Genomic DNA, 25,527 nt, shown 5'->3' on the forward strand with positions numbered 1-25,527 from the left:
TACAGCTGAGCATGCCCCTCCTGACCCGTACAAATTAACCAAGTTTGCTTTCATAAGATCAGTAAAAGCCTAACTGATTTTTATGGGATGTGTCACATTTGTGTTGGAAAACTTTCAAATTTTATATTTTTGGTATTCTGAAGGACTTTTAGAAGCACTATGGCTGACAGGGTCCCAGCTAAGCTCTACACGTTACAAAGTGACACCTCTTCAGTAACTTCATAGTCCAGGGTTCCTGTCATCAAAGAAATTCCTAGAGAAACTCCCAGGACTGTTGACAGGCTTGGTAAAGGGAATGGACTGGGCGGACAGTTTGCAGGCTCCCTCGACACGCTGGCGTTGAAGGGAGCTGGTGCCTGGTGCCAGTTAATGGCAGTCAGCCTGCACGCAGCCGTGCCCACCGTGGCATCAGTGTTAAAGACGCTTCTGCCTGTCACACACCACTGCCAATACCAAATACCTATGTTCATAAAGTTAGCACAAGTAGTGAAGCTTTCTTAGCCAGTCACATGGTACTTGGTGGGGGTAAGTCAACACAATTCACCATCTTTCTTGTAATAAAACAAGTGTTGGGGTAAGTCAGTTTATTGATGTGCTGTAACCACCACAGACACGGTAACCAGAGGACTTGATTCAGAATCCGTCCAGAACCTGGGAGCCAGCGGGAACACCATGACGACAGATGACAGGACAAAACCGTGGTCAGTCTGCAGGTGTTTCCTTCAATGTTTCAGCACGTGATTTCTCCTGGTGTGGGCGTAATTTACCGTGAACATGATTTAGTTAGTCTTCACTTGTTTATTTTTATCACAGCTGTTATAAAAACTTAGAGTATTCTCTCATAAAACAGGAGGTACGCTTGTGAGTTCAGGACTTTCGCTGTAGGCACAGCTTGCACGTGGCTGTCGCTGATGTGAAACCACTGCCCTTTGGTTGATTCCATTTCAAAATCTGCCGAGGAGACGGAAAATTAAGTGTAAATGAAACGGTTCCCGTTCTTCACTTTTGGGTTTGCCACGTGTATGCCACGTTACCAGAACTGAATGGGCTCACCTTGGGGGACATCCCCGCGGAGAACAAGGTCAGACAGACGACTGTTGGCCATTCTCGCCTTGGCGTAGGCGGTGTAGTGCCCGGACCTCATGGTACCGCTGTGCTCCACGACTCCGTACAGGGAGTACAGCACCCTGGTGCTTTCTTCAGCCACATTCTGTAGAACCGGACAGGACCCAGATGTTAGTTCTCGTCACATTTATACTGGAAATGTGGGCAAGACAGTTGTATTCCAGAGGTCGCCCATGAGGTTGTATCTGACTTTCTCCGCCCACTGAGCCAAGCCCACGCTTCCTACAAAGAGGCCACCCCATGGTGGTGTTTCCTGCCCGAGTTCCTTCGGGAGAGCTGGGATCAAATAATCCCAAAGGCCTCAACCACTCACCCTTGGTCCTGCTAAAAACTACCAGTCACATTTCAAAACATCCAACCCCCACCCCTGGGTTCAGTGAGGGGCTGGCTCTGCCTCTGGCCTCGGTCCCTGTCTAGAGCAGAGGGGGCTCCTCAGACCCGCTCATTACAGGCTGGATGGACGTGGACAGGCACCTCCAGCTGGGGCCGCTGCCAACCAGCACCCGCCCTCCAGTGGTGCTGCGTACACCCCGCTGTCATCGGTACCCCTATTCACTGAGCTCAATGCTGCTTCACCCCAAATCCAGCCACCCTCCTCAGGGACCGTCCATCAGACTCTCAGTACTGTCCCTGCCGTTCTAGGTCAGCTTCGTCACTCAGCTGTCAGGATTCTGACTGAAAGTCCAATCTGGTGCACAACTATGCCAGCCTCGCTTCACCTGGACTCCGCATCCTAACAGGACCCTCCAGTCCCATTTCTTCCTGCCTCTTGGTCTCATTCCCAGATAAAATCTGTATCTTCAAGACTCACAGTGTAACAGAACAGCAGCACTGGGACCACCTGAGAGCTTAGAAATGCAGATGCTCAGACCCCGCAGGGCCTAGTGACTCCCGGGTGGTTCGAATGCCCACTTGCGTTCGAGAACAGACCATGAGCATCACAACCTTCCACCCGCACCAGCATGGCCACCACACCCAGTTTATCACAGACCCACCCACAGCTGCTGTTGCTGGGAAACAATTGTACGTGTGGGTGGTGACTGCACAACCCTGTCACTTGTCCTCGGCTGTCCTTCCCAGAAACTGGCCTCACCTACACTGCAGAGGGCCTGTTCGCCCTGTAATGCCATGACCTCATCCTCAGGGTCTTCCCCACATCAAGGACCTTAACCTTTTGTATCTTCAACTTCTAGATTTTCCTCTTGACCTCCAAACCTACCAAGTCTCCCAGACTTAAAATGTTCACGGACCTGCCATTTTTCCTTTTCACTAAGCCTCTTAACGGATCTACCTGCTTTATCCCCAGTATCTCCTGTCTCAACCCTTGGAAGTTACCAGCACTTGAAAAATTTACCGTGATCTCTCTACTGTTTAGTCTATACTCCTTTCCAGTCTTGTTCTCTGAAACTCTGATGTCAAGGACACGTGGCCCTTCCCTTGAAGCCTCAACAAAGGGCACTGGCACTTTAGGCAAAAGCTGGATTTCTGATGCCCTGTATTCAAAGCTACCAGCAAAAGTGGCAGTGGCCTACGAACATACTAATTGCAATTCACTACCTGCCATCTCTGAAATCTGCTTCAAGGCAAAGTTTAGATTGGGAAGAGGAATTCCTATCATTTCAAGTTTTGTGGATAAAGTAAAACTTTGGATGTCCTTAGACTGGCATTTAAACTGGACACATCTTCCACCTGGAGGTCATTGACAGCCAGAGCTCTGCGTTTACCTCCCAGCTTTAACCACCGTCTAGCACTGATGGCCAAATCCTTGCCTCTGCCCTGGGCCACAAACAAGTTCATCCAAGTCCTTCCCAAACAGAACCCTTTACCAACTTTCTCCACCTGCCCTTCGTGGGTTTCCCACATCAATGTATGGCATTCCCTCTGCCCACACACCCAGTCATTCAGCCAGACCCCGGAATCTACGCTCACCCCCTCTTTCTGGGTCACCCTCAGCATTTATGGAAAGGACTCTGTCTTATATTGCAGGCCAACTGACCACAAGTCTGGTTAATTTTCCTCCTGCCCTAGTTTAAGCCCAGCATCCACAGACTGAACTCAGCCTCCCAACTCGTTCCTCTGCCTCTAGTCATTTCCTCCTCAAAGCCCAGCCTCCAGGCTTCAGCAAGAACCCATGTGATACACAGATCTTCAATGACCCCCTTCTGTGGCTCCACACTGCTCGCCTAATAAAGCCAGGTTCCTAGCTCAGCTCCCCACACTCCCCAGACCTTGTCCTGTGAGCTCCAGAACTGCTTGCACCCCCCGACACCACCTCACATGGCCACTCCACTCGCCGCACCAGTCCTTCTCTAGTGCTGGCTGAGACGTGTCCACTCAACAAAACCTCCCTGGAACCACCCTGCTCTGTGTGCACCAATCTTGCCACTGAGCCTCATTAGACAGACTGCCTGTTAATATGTCTGCTCACCTTTAGTTTTGTGCTCTCAGTTCCAGACAACATCTGCCACAATAATGGGAGTTCAAAACATGCTGAACTGAATGAAATAACGCTAACATTCAAAACAATTCATCAAAGATCTTGAAAGTGAAGGCACAGAAGCCAAAGGTCCACTCCACTCAGAAATGCTCCTCCACTTCACGCTTGGTGAGCTGCTGCTCTATTTGGGGAAGTAAGATGATTTCCCTTTGAAGGATTTTCCCAACAACACTTTACCTACCTTACATTTAGCAGTACAAAAAGGAGCCAAATCTAAGATCTCCGGAAATTTTATGTGTTTGTTAATTTTGCGTAGGTTAAAACCAGCCTGAAAAAGAGGAACAGATTTAGGTTCTTGTCCCGCACAAGCTGTACATGGTAAGGAAACTGCAGCCCCACCGCCCTACTTCTGTGTCTCTCACTGACTGCGAGCTGATCGGTGTGGCTACGTGCTCCTGTGAGGAAACAGCGTTTCTGCTTCGCCAACGGGGAAAGCCACGTTAGACCTGCGGTTCTGATTCTTAAAACTGAGCAGAATACTCTTCTGAGAAGCACTCAGCCTCCACTGGGGCCAGCTAAGTGGGGCATGTAACTGGTAAACTGGTCTTTTTTAACCTAAAACTAAGGTTAGAGCACAATGCTAACATTACTAAAAAGAGCAACGTGAATTCTAGTAAAACAGAACTGTGCACCTTAATCAAAACTTTTGTCTTACAAACACATATTTACTTTCCTATTTCTTTGACGTTAGAATTAAGTAACAGAAAACCAAAGAAAAGTATTATGTTGAGACATAAAGCAGGTGTTACATGTTCAAAGTAAATTTCAGGTAACAAATGGGTACCTGCTGAAATCGCTTCAAATGAAGGGTGAGAACAGGAGGAGCGAGAGAAATCAACATCTGCTTTTTGGCATTGGTGTAAACATGTTTCTTTTCACCTAAAAAAAGAAAAAAATATAGCAGTGTGAACATTTTAGAACTCGAAGACATTCAGTCTGTGATGAAAAAGCCAGAACTGTACACTTTCTGGAAAAGGACCAGGTAAATATTTTGGGCTTATGGACTAAGGACCAATCAAGGATTTTGTAGGTATTTATACATCAGATTAAAAACTTCCACAAATTTTTACTGATGGAACTCAAAATGTAATAAAGTACGATCGAGTCTACTGAAGAAAATAACGTAATTACTTTTGGAGAGAGAACATTTAATTAACTGGGGCTCAGAATTAGTGTTTTCTACCATAAAATAAACTTTCAAATATTTATGTATGAAAAGCATTTCCCCAGAGACCATACAAAAACAGGCGCAGGCGACACTGGACTAGTTTGTCAACACCTGCTCTAAACAGAATTGTGGCCCTGATCGGTGTGGCTCAGTGGATAGAGCGTCGGCCTCCGGACTAAAGGGTCCCAGGTTTGATTCCAGTCAAGGGCATGTACCTTGGTTGCAGGCACATCCCCAGTAGGGGGTGTGCAGGAGGCAGGAGGCAGCTGATCGATGTTTCTCTCCCATCGATGTTTCTAACTCTCTATCCCTCTCCCTTCCTCTGTAAAAAACCAATAAAATATATTTTTTAAAAATTTTAAAAAAATAAAACAATTGTGGAATCAACAGTTTATTCTGTGTTGACATGTAAATACATGAAAAACTAGACTTGAAAATTAGTTTCAACGATTCTATCTAGCAAGCGTCCTTAAGCATCCACAGTCCCTGTCCCACTCCCCCAAGCTCCTCTGTCTCCCTCTGAGGGAGGCTGAGAAAGCCTTGCTCCCAGGACCTCGCACTGGGCATGTCCCTTTAGTTAGTACCTGAGGAATTAAAAGTGTGGCTTCCTTGTTTCTAACTCTTTATCCCTCTCCCTTCCTCTCTGAAAAAAAATCAATAAAATATTTTTTTTTTTTAAAAAAAGCCCTAACCGGTTTGGCTCAGTGGATAGAGCGTTGGTCTGCGGACTTGAAGGGGCCCAGGTTCAAGTCCAGTCAAGGGCATGTACCTTGGTTGTGGGCACATCCCCAGTGGGGGGTGTGCAGGAGGCAGCTGATCGATGTTTCTCTCTCATCAATGTTTCTAACTCTCTATCCCTCTCCCTTCCTCTGTAAAAAAATCAATAAAATGTATTTTAAAAAAATTTTTAAAAAAAGTGTGGCTTCCTGGGAGTTAGGAGGTGAGGGCCATCCCAATGCTGGTGGGAAACTGAGGAGCAAGGCAGCCGCCACTCCCCGTCAGGGTCCCGCTGTGACCATGCCCGCGGGACCGTTGACCCACAGGGGAGGAGTCCAAGGGCACACTGTTGGGAAGCCCCGCAATCAAGGTCGGTAATCCGACCTCCTAGTCAAATATTTAGATGGAGAGAATTTTCTGGTGCCATCCAAGTCCTGACACAATGAGAGCAGCAGTGCCCTGCTGATGGCAGCACATGCCCCACACCGAGTGTGCTCTTGGGAGGGACCAGTACCTTTTAGAGTTGCCTTTGGGGCACCACACTGTCTGCGGGTGCACACTTCACACAGCAGCTTGTTGGCATCTCGGAGCTTCTCGTTCTGGGTGAACTGGTATAAGCAGTGCTGGATGGAGCACTCGTCAGCACTGGACACGTCCCTGTTCGCAAGGGTACAGAAGGCAGTTTCTGGATCTTGGCCCACACACTCGTACAGCGTGGTCCCGGGAGCAGGGCTGCCATTCAGAATCTCCACACGTATGTCGTCAGGGTGAAGAGCAGCATCCAAGTGCAGGTTCCGGAATCCCCTAGAAATGTCCACTTCCCCACCGCCCCCCGCATCCAGGCAGGCACCGTTCAAACTCCCGGGACAGTCAGTGGGAGAAGATGACAAAACCTCCAGGTCGTCATCCACACGGACACTTTTCACATCTACGTCCTCTGTGAATTTTTGATTGTCAGTTACATTTTCTATCATTTTCTCTTGGCCATTCAAGTCATTCTGATTAACACAATATTCTTTATTTATAACTTCCTCTTGTGAGATATGGTCGGATTTAATATCCACTTCTCCCTCAACTGACATTTCAGTCTCACACTCATTATCTTCAAGATGGTCCAAGGCACAGACATCATTTAAATGAAGAACTTTTCCTTGAATTTTTTGTTGCCTTCGCTGGTTCTGTGTAAAAAGCATAAAACATTTTTTTAAAAATTGAGAGAGGAAGAGAAAGAGCATACATGTAACACATCAGGTTCTCTTGCTTATTCATCAAAAATAAAGAAGTTGATAAGGAAGAATTTATTTGCAAAACTGATCCTAAGAGTTCCTTTACTATCAGGAATCAAATAAGTTTTGAAGAAAAGGTTTTTGATTGAAAGCAGGAATAAACTATCACCAATCAGCAAACCACCGTCATACTAGGGCAAATAAAAATGTGCAGGATGTTCTAAGAGGAGTGCTCTGGACAGAGCAGTAGACTGTTATACCCTCTAGTGACTTTACACAAAACATGTCAAACTCGCGGCCCACAACGAATATTTTTGTGGCCCAGCCAATATAATGATAAGAAACGTTTTAATAAAGATTTTGTAACTTAATTTGTACGATATTCTGTTATACATAATTAATAACGAACTATAATGTTCGCTAATGACTGGTGACTATAATCGTGTTGCATTCATTTCCCTTACACACGGTACACACAGGTGCACCATTTCCACTAATACCAGCAGCAAATATTTTAGCAGCCGGTGGCCACGTCATTCACCGTGGGCTGACTTGTTCGGTGTGCGCAACAGGAAATATTTTGCTTTCGGAGAAAAGAAAAATAGGTTTATTTGCGTTACGTTTATTAATTTGTGCAGTTATTCAGTGTCTGGTCGGTTAATGTTCAAGAAAAATATTAATTTTTATTTAAGTGTTCTATTATTTTATGTTAACGATGACTCATTTATTTCAGCCCTTTGTATTCAGCAGGTCTCTATCGAACTAAACCTACGTTTCTACGAAAACTGAAACTTGTTATTCTGCGGCCCACATAAACTTAAATCTTACATGGCCCTTTGTAGCCTTTGAGTTTGACAGGCTTGCTTTACACACACAACTCAGGCTGGTTTCCCTGAGGAGACAGGGCTAGTGTGGACAGAGAGACGGAGGGAAACATTCGGGAAACAAATGTTCCCAAGTTGGGAGAAGCAAGGAAGCCTGTGTACAGAGGACTGTCCATTTGCAGCCTATTTCCATGCGGAGGGACAAAGGCCTTTATTTCATCGAGAGTCCCGCCTGAAGACGGGTCACCATCTGGTTGTAACTAAGAGGACAGGCCCGGGAGGCTAACGTGAACAGAGGGGCAGAAGGGAACACAGGACACAAATAGTCTCCCAGGTGATTCAGTAAGAACAGTCACACCTGCAAGAAAGATGCGACACACATGACGTATTGTAGAACTGTACCCGAGACCTATATAATTTCATTAACCAATGTCACCTCAATAAGCTCAACTAGAAAAAATAAAAATGGGGAAAGAACGTAAGTGAATACTTTAAATGAAACACAAATGACAAACATAAAAATCTGCTGAACTTCACTCACATTAAAATAAGTGGAGAATAAGCTGCAGTAAGTTACTATCTGCCGCCATCAGACGGGCAGAAATCTAGACGCCTGAGAACACACTGTCGTTGAGGACAAGGAGAAAAAGCAAGTCTCCGATGCTGCCGGTGGGAATATAAATTGGTACAACCTGCCTGGCTGGTGTGGCTCAGGGGCTGAGCTCGACCTATGAACCAGAAGGTCAGCGTTTACTTCCCGGTCAGGGCACAGGCCCGGGTTGCGGGCTCGATCTCCAATGTGGGGCGTGCAGGAGACAGCCAATCAATAATACTCTCTCATCATTGATGTTTCTCTCTCTCCCCCTCTCCCTTCCTCTTTCTTAAATAAAAATATTTAAAAAACAAATGTTTGTGTCCTAAATGGATAGACCAAGAATCTAATAAAGTAGAAACAAACAAAAAACAAAGTCCAAAACCATGTGCATAATTTCTAAAAGGAGATAAAAACATCCTTGTATTTGATCATATTTTCCAAAAGAAACTGCAGAGAACACATGAGCTTGTGAAGTGGTTATGAGTATCATAAAAGGACGGGGGTCAAGAGGACCTGTACATATGAATGAATGTATTTTTAAAGTTTGGATGTCAATGAATAAATAACTCAAAAACGTTAAAAATGAACTAAAACTTTTTAAAAGCTGTCCCTTTTCTTGGCATCTACTGGAAGAGATTTCCAGCAGAGAGCACGCAGGGGACGGCTCTGGGACGACCAAGTGAAAGTGCTGGCTATACAACGAGGCCTGTCCGCCACGTCCGTCCGACTCACGCAGTCGTTCAAATGGAAACTAGAGGAGTGTGGCCTTCCCCCCAGTGACTCACCTTGGCCTGCTTCTTGGCTTGCTTCTTTGCTTTTTTCTGCAAGTGCTTGCTTATTCCTGACGGAATATCATTTCTCTCTTTTATGTAAGTGTCGTTATCTTTTTCTTCCTCGCTGTCTTTATCTTCGTTCTCCATTGTCTTTTTCAGATTTTTATCATTTATACTTTTCTTACCACTCTTAAAATATGGAAAAAAAAATGGGCCAAAAGTAAAATTTCACAACTACTATTTGGTGAAGAGACTACATAAATGGTTTTCTACTCCTAGTTTACAGTAATTGCTTTCCCACAATGTTTGAAAATATACCCGGAACAAAATTTGTGCATCTCAAATACTAAACAGCACTCTTGGTATCCTGACAAAACAAGCAAACCCACAGTCAGAAAGGGAAGTCCACAGGGAAGGGCGACAAGGCACGCAGCCACTGCATTCGACACGGGCCGCAGCCCGATGGGCCTGTCCACTTCCCAGTGCACTTTCTGTCCCCATCATCTCCCCGTCCCCATGTAGGTGTTTCTTTTTATTCATTTTTTTCTTTGTGTGGAAATGACAGTTTTGGGGAAAGAGAAAATAAATTTGTAAGACTTTAATCACTACGTAACAGTGATTAAAAGGACCCGATTCATATTAAGTTGAATAATGATTTATCCAAAATTCATATCTTGTTTTCTTTTTTCCTACTACTACTAGAAACCAAATGCATATGGCTTAAAACTGAGATAGTCTTTATTAACACCTATGAACTTAGGACTGTAAGGGATTTGTGGTTAGTCTTAAATAATGAAAATAAGTAACTTTTAATATGAAAAAATACATCTTTACATATAAACTAACCAATTTAACTATAAAGAATTCCAACCACAGTCCCCTCTTTTTTGTAAAAAAAAGTATTTACCCCATTCTTCATTCAACTATTTAAGAAAAATTCTTCACAGGCTAGTGATGTACACACTTGGAAAAGGTGACAAGGCTCCCCCATAAAATCTAAACAGGAAAAAGATCTACTTAAATAAAATGAACTCAATAGTCTTACCTGATCATCTAAAACTGGTAGAGACAAGTCAAGGAAAGACTCATGAACCAAGGAGACCTTAACCAACCAAAAAAGAAAACGTAAAAGGAAGGAAAAGATTCACTGTAAACATCACAGAGTAAGACTGGGGGCGGGGGCCTAAGCTTTGAACAATACAGCACTGAGAACTGTGGGTCAGGGAAGCAAAACACGTGAATCACTTCTTCCAATATCAAGAGGGCCCGCGTGCCAGCAGCGAACGGCACCTGGCGGCCCGAGGACGGCTGTGGCGCAGCCTCTGTTTGAAAGCACAGCTGGCAGGCTGCTGGGCAGTGAGTCCCCAGCACGACCGCCACTCACCGTTCTGCACTCGTCACACATGATCGTGCTCGTGAGCTCCCCACCGAAGATGCGGTCCACAAAACTCGGCACTGATTTTTTCTTCTCATAATCTGTAAGGGGGAAATGTATCAATTACACTTACAAAAGTAATTGAATACACTACAACTTCTTAATCTCTCTAGCCCTAAAATTTTACTTCTTAATTTCCTATCTCAGACTTGTCTTTCTCTATTCATAAAATTACCATGATTTTATTTTTATGCTATAATCAGCGGCATTTACTGCACTTTTGAGCGCAACAAATTCCACACGGTCACATCTCGTGAGAAAGAAGAAGTTCTCCTCCAAGACCTAGTCAGTGGAAAACAAACTGTGCAAGGCAGGGAGACGTTCTATTTGTCTGTCTCCACAGAGAAGCGAGCAGACAAGCGAGGCTGGACGACACTCGCTCTGTCCAGGCTCTGACGTCTCACACTCGGCACAAGCTGGGGCAACGATACACGTCACCTGCTTTCTGGTGGCTAAGACTGAGCTCCACTTACAACCAGAACAAAACAAACAGAGAAAAACCTTCAGGAAAATGTTTCAGACAAAATTCTTTTATTTTCCTATGTTCCAGAAATAATCTTGATAAATTTAGTAGAAGGGAACATAATTTTACTGCCTGGCCACCCCTTTTTCTAAATAGGTGGAATTTACATACTTTATTCAAATAGCAGATGTCAATTTATACAGAAACACATGTTGTGGCAGGTGGTGACAGCAGGAGAGAGTCCTTCTGTTACCAGCCAGGCCCTGAGGGGCACCAGAGGCAGAGAGTTGCTATCTGTTGATTCTAAATTGTGGCTTACAACACAGTAGCCACTGGTCTTGCGGGCATTTAAATTAAATTAATTAAAATTAAGTAAAAATAAAGATGCAGCTCCTCGGTGGCACCAACCCCATTTCCAGGCCTCAGCACCCAGCGGGGGCGACTGCGGCGACAGGAGGCAGAGAGGAGTCCCGACCTCAGAGCCCCCGAGACAGACCGGTGCCAGGCCGCTAACTGCCAACAACAGTCAGAGCGGTTGGCTCCATGACAATCAACCAGCTACTGCCAGCTCACACCGACAGGCGTACTTCACTGATTACTGCTAACTAGAAGTTTAAGCTTTTGAAAAATCAAATTGTGATGTCATCTTAGCTCTATCTTTGTAAATGTCACTATAACATTGAATAAAAAGAATACATCAGAAGTTTAATTTCTGTAAAATATCCATCTCTGAAGTATTGAACAAGTTTTAAAGGTCAATGGTGATAAAGAGAAAGTATATGTTAATAACCGGATGCAAAGCACATGTGCAGGCATCTGCACCTAAGGGCAGAGGAATTCAACGACAGTGGTTTAGTTCAAAAAGTCAAACATTACCTTTAACTTTATTTTTTAGTTCTTCATCCAATTTTTCAGTAGAATTACCAAATGCTTTAAGAATTCCTTTACTCACTCTCTAAAAGTAATAAAATGAATATATGCATACTATTAAATTTAAAATGTTATAATTATTTTCCTTAGAAAATATGTGATCAAGTCAAGAAAGTGATCAAGAATTAGCTCTCCAAACTTACTGAATAAAAATTAATATTTCTAAAATCACATTTTCAAAATTAATTCAAGGAGCTAAAAAGAATTATACTTACAAAACCACTAACCCATGGAAAAGGCACTGTCTTATTATTTCAAAATTTTAACCTACTCAAACCAAAGCTTTCAGAACAGGCCCGTCTCCTTTGCAGAGACCACTGAGCTGCGTCCTAGAGGCAGGACGGTTTGAGGAGCCACAGGGACAGACTCCAGCCAGACAGCCCGCCCATCACTAGGGGACTTGAGGCTTCCTGCAGCCTAGCTCCAGGATCTAGGAGCGAGGGGACGGTAACCACATCTACCTCGCAGAATGGCTGTGAAGACTAAGCTATTCATATAAAATACTAAGCACAGAGCTTGACATAAAATAAGAGCAAAATAAATATTAGTTGTTACCACTACATTATTACTATTATTAATTATATTCACATCCCCAAGTACATTACTTTCCATCCTGGCAAGTAACAAAAACTTTAAAATGCAACAAATGTCCCGACTCATACAATGTGAGTTAATATATAGTGAATCTTCACTTAACGTCGCCAGTAGATTCTGTGACTTTAAGCAAAACGACATATAACAAAACCAATGTTACCACCCGCTCATCGATATAAAGAAGAGTTAAGCCCTAAGGCTCATCAACGTGACAGCAACACAACACGGACAACACGTTATTCATTACTCGAGGCCACTGTGCTTCCCAGACTCGAGAGGCTGTGCAGAATCCCACTCAGAATCAGAGTGAGGCGCTGCGGTGGGAACGAGCTCGCGGGTGCGGCCCGGACCACAGAACCCTGCAGGACGTGATGCTGGGACGTCACCCAACACAGAACAGCATGAGGAGGAGCGTCATCTCTAATGCTCATCATCACTCTAATGACTAAGCCAGACTCAAATGGCTGGTGCAGAAAAAAAATCTTTCCGATCCAGTGGCCTCAGTGACTCCTTTCACTGCTTTAATTCCCCTTAAGATACCAAACGACAGCAGAGTTAGTGAGATGAGGCTATAAACATGCTGACTTGGTGCTCTTCTGCTCTCATCCCGTCCAGTAAGTACCGGAGCAGCTCCTGGCTGTCCTGCTGCTGGTAGCCTCTGAAGCGCACTGCTCTACAGAAGAAAGGGAAACAGAGAGAAAGAGGACAGTGATGACGAGTCCACTAAAATGTGAAGCTCTTTTTACAAAAGTCTTAGGATCATATCCCAAATCTCGATGTGCTCTGGTTTCTCAAAATCTCTGTTTAGTCTAACAACACCCTTGGCAGATTTCACTGTCACATAAAGCACACGTTCTTTAATCCAAATGCAATAGGCGATGCTTTAATGTATGCACTGGGTTGGCCCTAGTGCTATGAATTTGCATAGAATTTCTCAGCATCTGACTTAGGCACTGAAGGCACACTCAACGCAGATACTCACTTCTTACAGACCTGGGAGAAGAGTTCCTTAGGTGTCACAATGCCCTTTGAGGTCTCTTGCATCTCACTGAGAAACTGGCTCATGGCCAAAGTAAGAGGGCCCGGAGGCTCAAGGTGAATTTCCAAGGGCTCCTGAAGACGGGAACAAAAAATACTCTCTTCATTCCAAACTAGGAATCATTTATTTTAGTGAAATGTAACTCGTTAACCTATACTGCCAATGTGCCTGATTGAGCTGTCTACTCAAAAGTTCAAAATACACATCAACAGATGTAGAAAGTTTCTGGTCACAGACTGTTTTATGAAGAATTCAGTTCTACTGGTTTAGTTTTAGATGATCAGGGACTTAGAATACTTAAAAAGCAAAAGACCTAATGCAAAAGGTAAGGTGAAATTCATGTGGCTACACTTTTGTATGCCCAGGGCCTCACAAACATCCACAACATTCCCAAGAAGGAAGCCACACACGAGAGAGCACAGCAGGACACAGCAAAGAAGCAGCAAAGAAATGGGAAGGCTCCTTATACTTTCTGTTAGTGGGAAAGTCATTAGGCTGGTAGCCTAAAACACAGCAAACAAAAATGATGAAAATGAGCATTAATGCTTTAAAATAACTTAAGATATGGACATTCACAAAGGAAAACTCGTGCTTATAAAGAAAATTCTACAGCACATACTGTTAGTGCCAAGTCCGGTGGTTCGATTCTTACAACGGCTCCAGACATTTTTACTTCCTTCAGCAGCTCTCTTAGCACTGGTGTTTGTGACAAATTCTGGAATGCAGGACGGAAAAGGAAAGTCATCTCCAGACAAATCAACCATTCGATCCACACAAAGTCACTCCCACATTGCCGTCTCAACTCTCTACCCAGGAAACAAGCACCGGACGCTCTTCTGCCCACTCTCCATGCTCATCGGCACTTCAATTCCCGGCACAAGCAGCCCCTGGGATAGGCATTCTCCACCACCCACCTCCACCACGGTCCTTGCAGCCCACGCACCCACTGCTCTGTCCTGGGTTCGGCCGTGCCCCACGCCCCCCACCAAGGGCAAGTCCTGAGGGCAGGGGTCATGTTTGTAGTGAACCCAACTGTACCCTTCAGCAGTGTTTAACTGGCATGCAAAGTAAGCACTTCCTTGAGTTTTCTTTGAAAACATCGGAATAAATTACTTAGGGCGAAAAAGCTCAATACTGGAAGTAACAAATAGGGAGATACTTAATTTTCATAGGAGGAAAATTAACGCTGGCACCTGCATAACTGCATTGAAGAAACACGTGTTTCCCAAATTACTGAGTCCTTTCACAGTTATCTGAGAAGTATAATTCATGGAAGTTTCTTTAGCCATGTTTTCCTTTTTCTCTCTCTCTTGTTCATTTTTACTCTCCTTTTCTAATTTTTTATTTTCAAGTTCAATGCTACCATTATCTTTTGCTGCTTTAGAAAAAAAAAAGAAAGAAAAAATGATTTAGCAAAATGTGTAATATAGCCATATCGAATGCAAATTTACACTGAGGACGAAGTACTGGAGTTTGTGAATTTTACCCACTATCATTATTTACCACCTGCTTTAATTTTAAATGTTTTCTAATAAATATAAGTAAACTACCATTGAGAGAGAAAAACCAATAAAATAAAATATTCAAAACTGAGGTGAGCATTAGTCTGACAAATAAAACCAAACAGGATATGCTTTTTTAGCAACAACCCCTTTGTGAATGCACAAAGTTTTCTTTGTGAATGCACAAATAAGCATATCTTACCTTGTGCAACTGGAATACAGAGCAATCAAGTAAAGAATGTAGACATGAAATAAAATTTGTAATGAATTCAAAAACACACCCTGAGGTTAGGAACAAACAATTCTGGCTCTGCCAAAGATTCTTCTGTGTTTGTAAAAACCTGCACAAACTTAAAGCTTAAGGATGCATAGCACCCAATTAATTTAATTATGTGTAAAAAATACCTGAAAAGTATCTGGCCTTTTGAAGGACTTACAAGTATTTTACTTTTATATCATCCACACAAGATTAAGTTCAGTCTAAAGCAGGTTGACTTTGCCCTAGCTGGTTTGGCTCAGTGGAGCGTTAGCCTGTGGACTGAAGGGTCTCAGGTTCGATTCCAGTCAAGGGCAACATACCTGGGTTGTGTGCTCAATCCCCAGAAGGGGGATCAATTCTCATCACTGATGTTTCTCTCTCTCTTCCCTCCCCTTCCTCTCTGAAATCAATAAAAAATATTTATTAAAAAAATAATTTAAGTCTTAAAATGAAATAAAGCAGGTCGACCTTAAGCCCCTGTGCAGGGAGGGCGTGGGAACAGAGCGTGACTGCCCTCAATGAGGCCAGACCCTTCATCACGTGGGACGAGGTGACTTCTGATTCCCTTCTAACTCTAACACCTTAGAATTACCTATGTTTTCAGTTTTACATCCTTAAACCAAAAATAGGTTCACGGTGTAAAGTCAGCCATAATCAACATTACTCACCTCTAGGCAATATTGGGCAGTCCAGCAAGTCAATCAAATAGCAGCAGACATATAAGCCAGCATTACCGCATCTCTTAAGGAACCAATGATTTTTACCTGGTTCTGGAGCTGTAAGACGGGCTTGTTTCCTAACATGATCAACCACCTGACCCAACCGGTTTGAACCGCAATACTGGACCTCATCATCGCACAGGTAACACCTGCGTCCCAAAGACCAGAGAAGAAAGTGGCAAACCAACAACCAAAAGGGCACAAATTATGATCCCTGGAATCCAAAGTGTATAACCATCAAATTATTCTACTAATAAAATAAAAAAATAAAGATAAAGCTTGTATGTTTTCTTACAGAAGACTGTCCATATTAAACTCTGGTTTACTATTAATAACATTAGCCCAAATTATGGCTACATATAAATACTGTGAAAAATACAACAAACATAGTACTTGAAATGGCTACTTATAACATTAAAGTCACAAGTTTTCTCTACGCATATTTCAAAGTACAAACCTACATCATCACAATTAACAAATTTTATGACCCATAATAATAGAAGCGTCATATGCAAATCAACCCAACGACTGAAGAGCGGAATGACCATCCAGACGACCTTCTGGACGAAGCCGAAGTGCGAAGGCCTACTCTTGCACGAATTCGTGCTTCGGGCCTCTAGCTGTCAGATAATGTTCCGTGAACACTGCTGTGTAAGTGGTTTTTAAAGATGTGAAAAGTATTGTCGTGTAAAATCATTGCCAAAGTCTGACTCTGCCCTGTCGATCTGGAATTGTTCTTGGTGTCCCAGTTGTTAAAATGGAAACAACCCACCATACGCTGTTCACTATCACAAGCAAGAGAAAAGGACGAGGGCCCGATCCTCCTGCAGCTACGAGTGTTGTGCTAGTGCCATACTAAGGAGAAGCTTCTCCTAACATCACCGTCTCCAGCCTTCTGCGAGCGGTGGCTTTAAACAAACACAAAAATGTTAACTTTCTTGCTCCTTAAACATTTCAAATGCCTCCCTTCTCAAATACCGTCCAGCCAGGCAGCTGAAACTCACCAGACACTCCAGTTATCCAAACTGAGCACCAGACAGTGGGGCTCGGACCTCGGCGTCAGGTAGTGCTTCAGAGCGTGCTGCTCCTGCGAGTTCCTGCCGCAGCCCTAGGGAACAGCATCGTCAGTCTCAAGGCCACAGAAACTCACCCAAGAGGAGGGAATGCATACTCTATAGTGAACAAGGAGTGGCTCGAGACATTCTGCCTTTCTCGTCATTTTGAAAACACAGCGTTAGACTCTAAAGAGAGTGGATGTTGTGAAAACCGAGGCGTGGAGAAAACCACGCAGTAAGAGTGCCCCCCCCCCCCCAGCAGCCTGCCCTCATCCCCACCAAGCTGGGCCAATGCAGCCATTCACTGGGTCCGGTCTGGACTCCGTATCGGCTTCCTCAATAGTATTTTCCTAACTTCAACCTCTTTGTTCACTTACGTATCTTTTCAGTTTCATGTTCATAGAACAAAGCTCTGTTCATATACTTAATTCAAAAATTATAAATTGCTCTTAAACTCCTAGTCAACAAACCTGACACTCTCTGACCGAACCTAGCTCTCAGGGTTAAGTCCATCCTTCTCCTGTCCACGTACGTCTACCAGCTAACACACTCGGCACCTTCCCAACCAACAGCATCTTGTTCCCGTGACTCCCTTCACAGAATCCTTTACCGCCACTGCCTCTGCTCAAATCCCACCCAGTCTTCAGGATCCCGCTCCAAGGCTACCTCCCTCAGAAGAATTATGCTTGTCCTCCCAGAGGAAAAATATTACGATCTTCCAGTGAATACTCTCCTACCAAATATGGTGTAAATCCTGGTGGCATTCCTTACTTTCCACCTTATATTAAAGTTGCTAATGTTTATGTCCATCTTCCCCTGAACTGTAAATCTCGAAGGCACAAAAAATGAGTTAGTCTTTCTATTATCAAAATTATCTAGAAAATGGAAAGTCAATAGCATTACTTGAACAAATGAGATGTTTTTTTATGGTTCCAAACTCAAACTTTTCTTTTTCTTCTTTATTGTTGAAAGTACTACAGATGTCCCCCTTACTTCCTCTCACTGACCCCCTCCATCCCACACCCTCCAGGCCTATCACACTGTTCTCTATGTCCATGGGCTGTGCACATATGCAAGTAAATGAGAGATTTTTACCCACAAGATCTAAAGTCTTACTCGTAAAAGGACATGAGTTTCCTGCCTACAGCTGGTTGAATCACTGCTAAGAAATCCATGTGGGCTGTGCACCTGCCTGCTCCAGGCCAGCTCCATGGACAGCACTGCAGTGATGGGTCTGGTTCCCAGTGCAGCTACAAATATACTTTGGAGGGGAGCTATTTGTCAGTGGCCTCTAATCCTATAACTATGGTATAAAACACTACTGATCTAGTTCATCCCACTCAACATTTAATCCTAAAATGAATTAAATCTGACATTGTTAGTGTCACCATCGGAAATCAACTGAAACACAAGAATGAAAGAGTTGTCTTAAGACAGCAGCTGAGAATCACAGTGCAAAAGAGAACTACAGTGGACAAAAGTAATAGTTAATACTGACTGGGAATTTAAAAGGCAGCAAAATAAATAAAATGTATAATAAATTTAAAGTAGCAGAATATATTCCTGCTCACCATATGTATTTAAGAGGTTCAATGAAAACCTTTCAAGTACAAATAAATGTGTTCTTTGCTAACAGTCTTTAGAAATTGTCTGACCATGATGCGACAGCACCATTTACCTATCAGAAAGGCTAAAGAAAACACTGCGACAACACTAAACACTGCCCGGACTCGGAGGAAGTGCACCCCTCGAGCTGGGGCAGGAACATGAAGGGGCACAGCTGTCCTGGGGACAGTTAAGTACCACATGGCCCAGCCACTGGCTCCTGAGCACACCTCCCGGAGAAATGAATTCTTAAATCCACATGAATACTGGTCCACAGCGTTCATAGCAGCTTTACCCATAACTGCCAAAAACGGGACCAGCGCAGACGTCCTGCAAAAGGTGCGCAGTTAAGCAAGCAGCAACACAGTCACACCCCCTACCACCACTCAGCAATGAGAACAGACTTATGATACACACCTGGATGAATCTTTGGTGCTTATGTAAGTGAAAAACCAGTCCCAAAATGTTGTATACTAGATGGTTTCATTTATATAACATTTCTTATTTTTATTTTTTAATGTTTTTATTGATTTTTAGCGAGAGGAAGGGACAGCCAGAGATAGAAACATTAATGAGAAACATCACTGATCAGCTGCCTCCTGCACGCCCCCTACTGGGGATCGAGCCCACAACCCGGGCATGTGCCCTGACCTGGAATCAAACCTGTGAGCTCTTGGTTCATGGGTTGAAGCTCAACCACTGAGCCACGCCAGCCAGGCTGTATAGCATTTTTTTTTTTTAATGTTGACAACAGAGTAACTTTTATTTTATTTACTTATTATTTTGTTGTTGTTGATATTTTTCCATTGGTTTTTGGGGAGAGTGGAAGAGAGAGTGAAAGACAGAAACATCTATGTGAGAGAAACACATGGATTGGTTGCCTCCTGCATGAGCCCTGACCACTGTCGGGGCCAAGGAGGAGCCTACAACCAAAGTACATCACCTTGACCAGAATGGAACCCAGGACCCTTTGGTCCACAGGCCGACGCTCTATCCACTGAGCCAAACTGGCTAGGGCTGTATAGCATTTTTTAAATAAAATTTTAGAAATGGAGAACAAACTAGTAGTTGCTTGGGGTTGAGGGGAGGGACAGGAGGAGGGAAGGGTGTGGTTATAAAAGGGCAAAGAAGAGATCCAGGTGATATTGGAATCATTCAGCGTTGTCTTTTTTTTAACTTTTAAATATATATATATATATATATATATATATATATATATTTCTGTTGATTTCGGAGTAGAAGGGAGAGAGAGAGAGAGAAATATCAATGATGAGAGAGAATCATTGATCGGCCACCTTCTTCACGCTCCCTACTTGGGATCAAACCCAAAACCTGGGCATGTGCCCTGTGACCTCCTGGTTCATAGGTTACCGCTCAGCCACTGAGGAGCACCGGCCAGGCCCATTCAGCATCTTAACTGTTGGGGTGGATATAGCGGTCTCTCTCTCGCGCTCTCTCTCCAAAAAAAAGAACTCAGGAGATCTGATTAAGATTGATGGATCATATCAATTTAATATACTGGGTAAAATACTGTATTAGTTTTGTTAAAATGTTACCACTGGGAGAAACTGGGCAAAGTGTACAGAGGTATCTCTGTATTATCTCTCATACTGCATTTGAGTTTATAATTATCTCAGTAAAATTTCAGTTGAAAAGAAATTGAAAAACAAAGGTCTCTGCTCATCTTCAAGCTTCATGGCAGGCGTGGCTCGCAGCCCCGTTCCTAACCCATACAGGTGACTATGAGACACTGACCTCTAGTGCGTGCATACCTGGGAGCTGGTCGGCCACCCGATACCCCCACCCACAAGACCAAGGTACTCCCTCCTCCCAGCTGCCAGGAATGTGGCCTGCTGACAGCTCACAGCTCGGCCTGTCCATCCTCAGGAATTATCCCGAGAAAGGCAGCTGGCTTGGCTAAGGGTGGCCTCACCCGACCTGTCCCAACACCAAGGGCAGCCCACGTCCAAGGACTGGTCTATGCACAGGTACCAAGACCACAGCTCATCCTGAGGCTAGCTGAGGCCCTGCAGGTCTGCCTCTTTGCTCTCCCTCAGTTTTCCTGGTGAAGACACAGTGCAAACACACCCAGGAAACCACCTACATCTCACAAACCTCAGTCCAGGCCCCTGCTCCCTAGGGCACTGGCCTATGTGAGCTGGCACCCTGCTCACCATCCTGTACTTAGGTAACACCTTCTGAAACAAGGTCAGTTTGTGCAATCCCACACTGACCCACATCTAAGCATACCTGATGGCCACATTTAAGACACAGCCAGACGGAAGGGTTTTCTTCTGTTTCTTCCTCAGATTTGTCTTTCACTTTATTGTCTGTCTTACAATCTTGGCAAATATTCCATTCCACATTCACTAACGCCTTTTTCAGAATACTTTGTTCCAGTCCTTTTCTAATGTGTCTGCACACAGGTTCTATGAAAACAAATAACACACGAGAATCACAAAGTTTACCTTTCATTTGAACTTCAAATATGAACTTACTAGGTACAAACTGTTAGATAATCTGAAAAGTTACATTTTGTTTGATATCTGAATATTAGTTGATTATGTGAGAAATCTGGAATTTTGCTATTTTTGTAGTCCTAAATACATTCACTTGATGTATTTAACTATTTCCTTAATTAAGGCCTTTTATCGTATTTGTTATCCTCTTTATTTTAAACGTTTGCAGAGAGGTCGTGGCTCAGTCAGCAGGCCCCGCGCTGAGGCAGGTGCCAGGGAACCGGGAGAACCGAGCTCAGCTCTTCTCACTGAGGAGTCACACTCTGGCAGGAGAGGCAGGAAACAAACACATGTCCAGGAACCACAGTATGTCAGCTGCACAGGAGACAAGACTGCAGCCACTGAAAGTTTCACAACTGTAGATAGTAGACATGAGCTATGAACCCATGTTCTTTCTCATCAATGGACTAATCATGCCATCAAAATGTTGAAAACTATTAAATGACACGTACTAGATATAAACATTAAGTTGAAATACAAATTACAGCCCTACCTGGTGTGGCTCAGTGGATAGAGTGTCAGCCTGTGGACTGAAGGGTCCCAGGTTGGATTACTGGTCAGGGTATATGCCTGGGTTGCTGGCTCGATCCCCAGTAGGGGGTGAGCAGGAGGCAGCTGATCAATGATTCTCTCTCATCATTGATGTTTCTCTCTCTCTCTTTCTCCCTTCCTCTCTGAAATCAATAAAATATATTTTAAAAATAATTTTTAATGGATCAAAGTGTACATTGTTCTGTAATTTGCATCTCTTTTTTTAAAATTGATTTCAGAGAGAAAGGGAGAGAGAGAAACATCAGTGATGAGAGAGAATCATTGATTGGCTGCCTCCTGCAAGCCCCCTAGTGGAGATTGAGCACACAACCGGGGCCTGTGCCCTTGACCTGAATTGAACCTAGGATCCTTCCGTCTTCAGGCCGACGCTCTATCCAATGAGCCAAACTAGTTAGGTCAATCCCATTTTTACACATTAAAAAATGTCCATTTACAGACATAAAATCACTTTAAAGGTTCAATTGATGAAATATACCTAAAGATTCAGAAGAATCATCAACTGGAACAATTTTTCCCTTTATCCGTTTCTTTCCCATGTTGGCACTTCATGGATTTCTTCCTGACACAAAATAACAATCTAGGAAACAAGATAAATTAGCTTGATTAAAAAAGTTCACTTATGCTTTTCTGAGACAGTAAGAGAACTCAGCCACAGGAACCATTTTACATGTTTATCACACGTTATAATTTATAAAGACCATTCACATATATCATGTAGTTTTCAATAAAAACTGTGAAGTAGAGAGAATAAATAGTACTACACCAGTTTCCTAGCTTAGGAAACAGATTCTTAGTCAGGTTAAGAGGTTTTCAATAAATGTGAAGGTCAGGAGAGAACCCAGGTCTTACCAAGACCTGAAGTCTCAGCACGTGACACCATTTGGATTCAACTTCTCACTAAGCACGTGTGGAATGCTGGTGGCACGCAGGCGATGCCCTTCCCTTCTAAGGTGCCTTTCTTCCTTCCTTTAAAATATATTTTTATTGATTTCAGAGACGAAGGGAGAGGGGGAGAAAGAGATAGACCCATCAATGATGAGAGCCAATCATTGACTGGCTGCCTCCTGCACGCCCCACACTGGGAATGGAGCCCATAACCCAGGCATGTACCCTGACAGGGATTTGAACTGTGACCTCCTGGTTCATAGTTTGACGCTCAACCACCGAGCCACGTTGGCCAGGCTAAGCTTCCTTTCTTAGCTCTGAGGTCTATGCAAATTAAATTGATAATTTCTCTAAGAAAAATTATAAACAATTCTGAAAACAAACTATTAAAGGAAGTTAGAAAATTTGCAAAATAATTACCAGGCCAAATACAAAACAATGATACATTGTTCTGCATTTTCCACACAAGGACTTCCTATATGAATACTACCCTATATGGATATTATATGATAATTTATTATAATTGCATTGTCAAATATTTATATACTTGTGACCCAGTGCATGAAATTCATGCACATTAAAAGGGAATTAGAGAAAATATTTTAATATTGCTATTTGCCCTTTCTCTATAATAGAAGTGTCAGAGATGAAAGAAAATGAGTAAAATATGTAAGAAAATCTCCCTCCTGTCAAAGTCTGGGGCATGCTGTGGGACCCAGATTCAAGTTCCCATCCACCCGTGTGCACCTCGAAATTGTGGGAGACCCAGACCCGGCTGGCCTCACCCCCGTCAAGCCCCGCAGGGCGGGGGGCGCAGCCTAGGTCCCCCCTCAAGCCCTGCCGGGAGAGGGCCCGGCCTCAGGTCCTCCGGCCCCAGCGGGAGGACCATTTGCATATTAGCTCTTTATTACATAGGATTATATAGGATTCATATTATAAAGTCAGTTTGGAATACTAGGACAAATCTAGCTGCACATCAGGTCTGCACCTCCTTAGGCAACAATGCAAACTTAGTAAATATGAAAAGTGCTGAGAGTACATACAGGTCTATATAATTTTAAATAATAATAATGATTTTGAAAAGTTGCATTTAACAGACATTACAATAGCTTAGCGTCAAAATCACTGAATATCTGACCTGGCATGCTTACTAGAATTCTGATTACATTAGTGGAGAGTAAGACTTGGAACATATGTTTTGAAAACACTTCCCAATTAATTCTGCTACTTAGCTGTCACCATGTCTTGTCTTAGAATCTTACAAGTATTCCTCTTTTAGCTCTTAATGGGTTAGTGTAATTACAGGTAATTCAAAAGGCCTGTACGAAAAATTAGTACCACATCAAGTAATTGTTAACCTTTACAAAGATAATCTAAAATGTAACAAGTTCACAAAGCAAATTAACAAAAGAATACAAAGTATATAGGTGTATATAATACAAGGTATATTTTATGTATGCTTTCTTGCCCTAAAGATAACATTTAACATAACTTATCTAGAATTGGAGATGCTAGGGGAAAAAATAGCAGTCAAGTTCTCGCCTCCAGTCACACCCCTCTAACCTGCGCTGCATTCTGCGCCAGAAACATCTTCCCATGACGCCATTTCCATCGCATCCCCTCCTGACTGACAGCATGTAACAGGCTGCAGCCCGCATTCCCCCGCCTGCACCCAGGTCCTTCACAAGCTGTCCCCAGTGCTCTGCAATCCTGACCCTCATGACTTCTCAAGTTTAATCACGCGGTGCTCTGCTCCCAAAGCCCTTTCATGATCACCATCTCATTGGCGTTCGCAACTCTGCACACGGAGCATTTCACTAAAGGAGGAAACTCAAAAACAAGATGACGAAGGACCACAGGGCGGACCCTTCTCCCCCAGTCAGGCCCTGGTGCCCGCCGCTCCAAACACCTCCCTCGGACCGCATCCTCCACCGGGACAAGTGCAATTTCCCACCGGGGATCTAAAGCTCTGGGAAAAGGAGCGGTTTTCGGCATCGCCTCCGATTGACCCAAAACAGTGTCGGCAGGTCCTCAAGAGCCACTTCGCGCATGGAAATACCTGACGCACTAGGCTGATTACAAGGAGCAGAGGTACGTACAAGAGAAGGAAGCAGCCGAGCGGAGGAGGTGGCGTCCGCTCTCGGAACTGCCGGGAGGGAAACCCGAGGATGAGCGGCGCCGGGACGGTGCGGGTCCCGCCTTCAATGCCGCGGAAACAGCCCCAGTGACATTCCGACATCCGCGCGGGGCCTCTAGTGAGTCAGGAGGAGACGGCACCGTGGGCACCGCCAGCTGAAAAACATCAAGAAACCTCAGTAAGCGCGGCCGGTGTGGCTCCGGGGTGAGCGCCGACCTAGGAACCGGGAGGCCAGGGTTCAATTCCTGGTCAGGGCCCAGGCCCGGGTGAAGGGTGTGCAGGAGGCAGCCGGTCCGTGATTCCCTCCCGTCATGGATGCTTCTCTCTCTCCCACGTCCCTCTTCTCTGAAATCAATAAAAACACATTTCTCTAAAAAGCACGGAAGCGCCTGGGCTGCTGTCAGCAGGTCTGGACCGTGGCGCCGAGTTTGGGGTCCGATCCCGGAGCACAGGGTCTCCGAGGTGACGGCCCGCTTCCCCCGCGCCCCAGCCTTCTCCCCGCAACGGCCGCCATCCTCGGGAACCGCGGGCCCCCGGGGCGAGGGGGCCGCCAGCACCCACAACTCATGAGGCAGCTCCTGGAAGTGACAGGACGAGGACGGCGAGGCCGCGGCGCCGGGCGAGGCCGGGACCCGCGCTCCGAGCGAGGCCGCGGCGCAGAGAGCGAGGCCAGCAGGAGACTCGCGCCCCGGGCGCAGGAGGCCACGCGGCCAGACCATGACTCACCCGCGGCGACGGCGCCCATCCCAGCGCTCCTCGCGGACCCCGCGCGACCGGCTCCGTCCTCCTCCCCGTGGCGAATAAGAGGCGACAGGGCGGAAGACTGAGCGGCCGGACAGCAGCCGCTTCCGGTGAGCGGCCCTGCGGTGCGCATGCGCGCGCCTCGCGCCGGAAGTGCAGTCGCCGCG

General features: G+C 44.6%; 1 protein-coding gene across 6 annotated transcripts; it reads right to left on the bottom strand.

Annotated features, from left to right (window-relative positions):
* Nucleotides 1–548: 548 nt before the first annotated feature.
* Nucleotides 549–25,442, bottom strand: USP16 (ubiquitin specific peptidase 16). Of its 6 annotated transcripts, none has more exons than XM_070407309.1 (19): nt 25,346–25,442; nt 24,582–24,774; nt 22,073–22,174; nt 20,777–20,955; nt 16,871–16,974; nt 15,912–16,015; nt 14,580–14,761; nt 14,006–14,101; nt 13,330–13,460; nt 12,933–13,020; nt 11,700–11,778; nt 10,310–10,401; nt 9,971–10,027; nt 8,938–9,114; nt 6,022–6,685; nt 4,407–4,501; nt 3,804–3,890; nt 1,054–1,210; nt 549–951 (listed from the first exon to the last, which is right to left on the bottom strand). In XM_070407309.1, the coding sequence occupies exons 3-19, from the start codon at nt 22,131–22,133 to the stop codon at nt 827–829; spliced, it is 2,478 nt and encodes an 825-aa protein (XP_070263410.1). In that variant the 5' UTR covers nt 22,134–22,174; nt 24,582–24,774; nt 25,346–25,442; the 3' UTR covers nt 549–826. The 6 variants fall into 6 exon arrangements, with proteins under 6 accessions (XP_070263410.1, XP_070263407.1, XP_070263408.1 ...); XM_070407306.1 differs by having other exon boundaries at nt 14,580–14,764; XM_070407307.1 differs by lacking the exon at nt 24,582–24,774 and having other exon boundaries at nt 14,580–14,764.
* Between the last annotated feature and the right edge of the window lie 85 nt (nt 25,443–25,527).

This window comes from Myotis yumanensis, unplaced genomic scaffold (assembly GCF_028538775.1).
Source record: "Myotis yumanensis isolate MYYU_CA2020_CCGP unplaced genomic scaffold, mMyoYum1.0.hap1 SCAF_2, whole genome shotgun sequence".
Taxonomy (NCBI): domain Eukaryota; kingdom Metazoa; phylum Chordata; class Mammalia; order Chiroptera; family Vespertilionidae; genus Myotis; species Myotis yumanensis.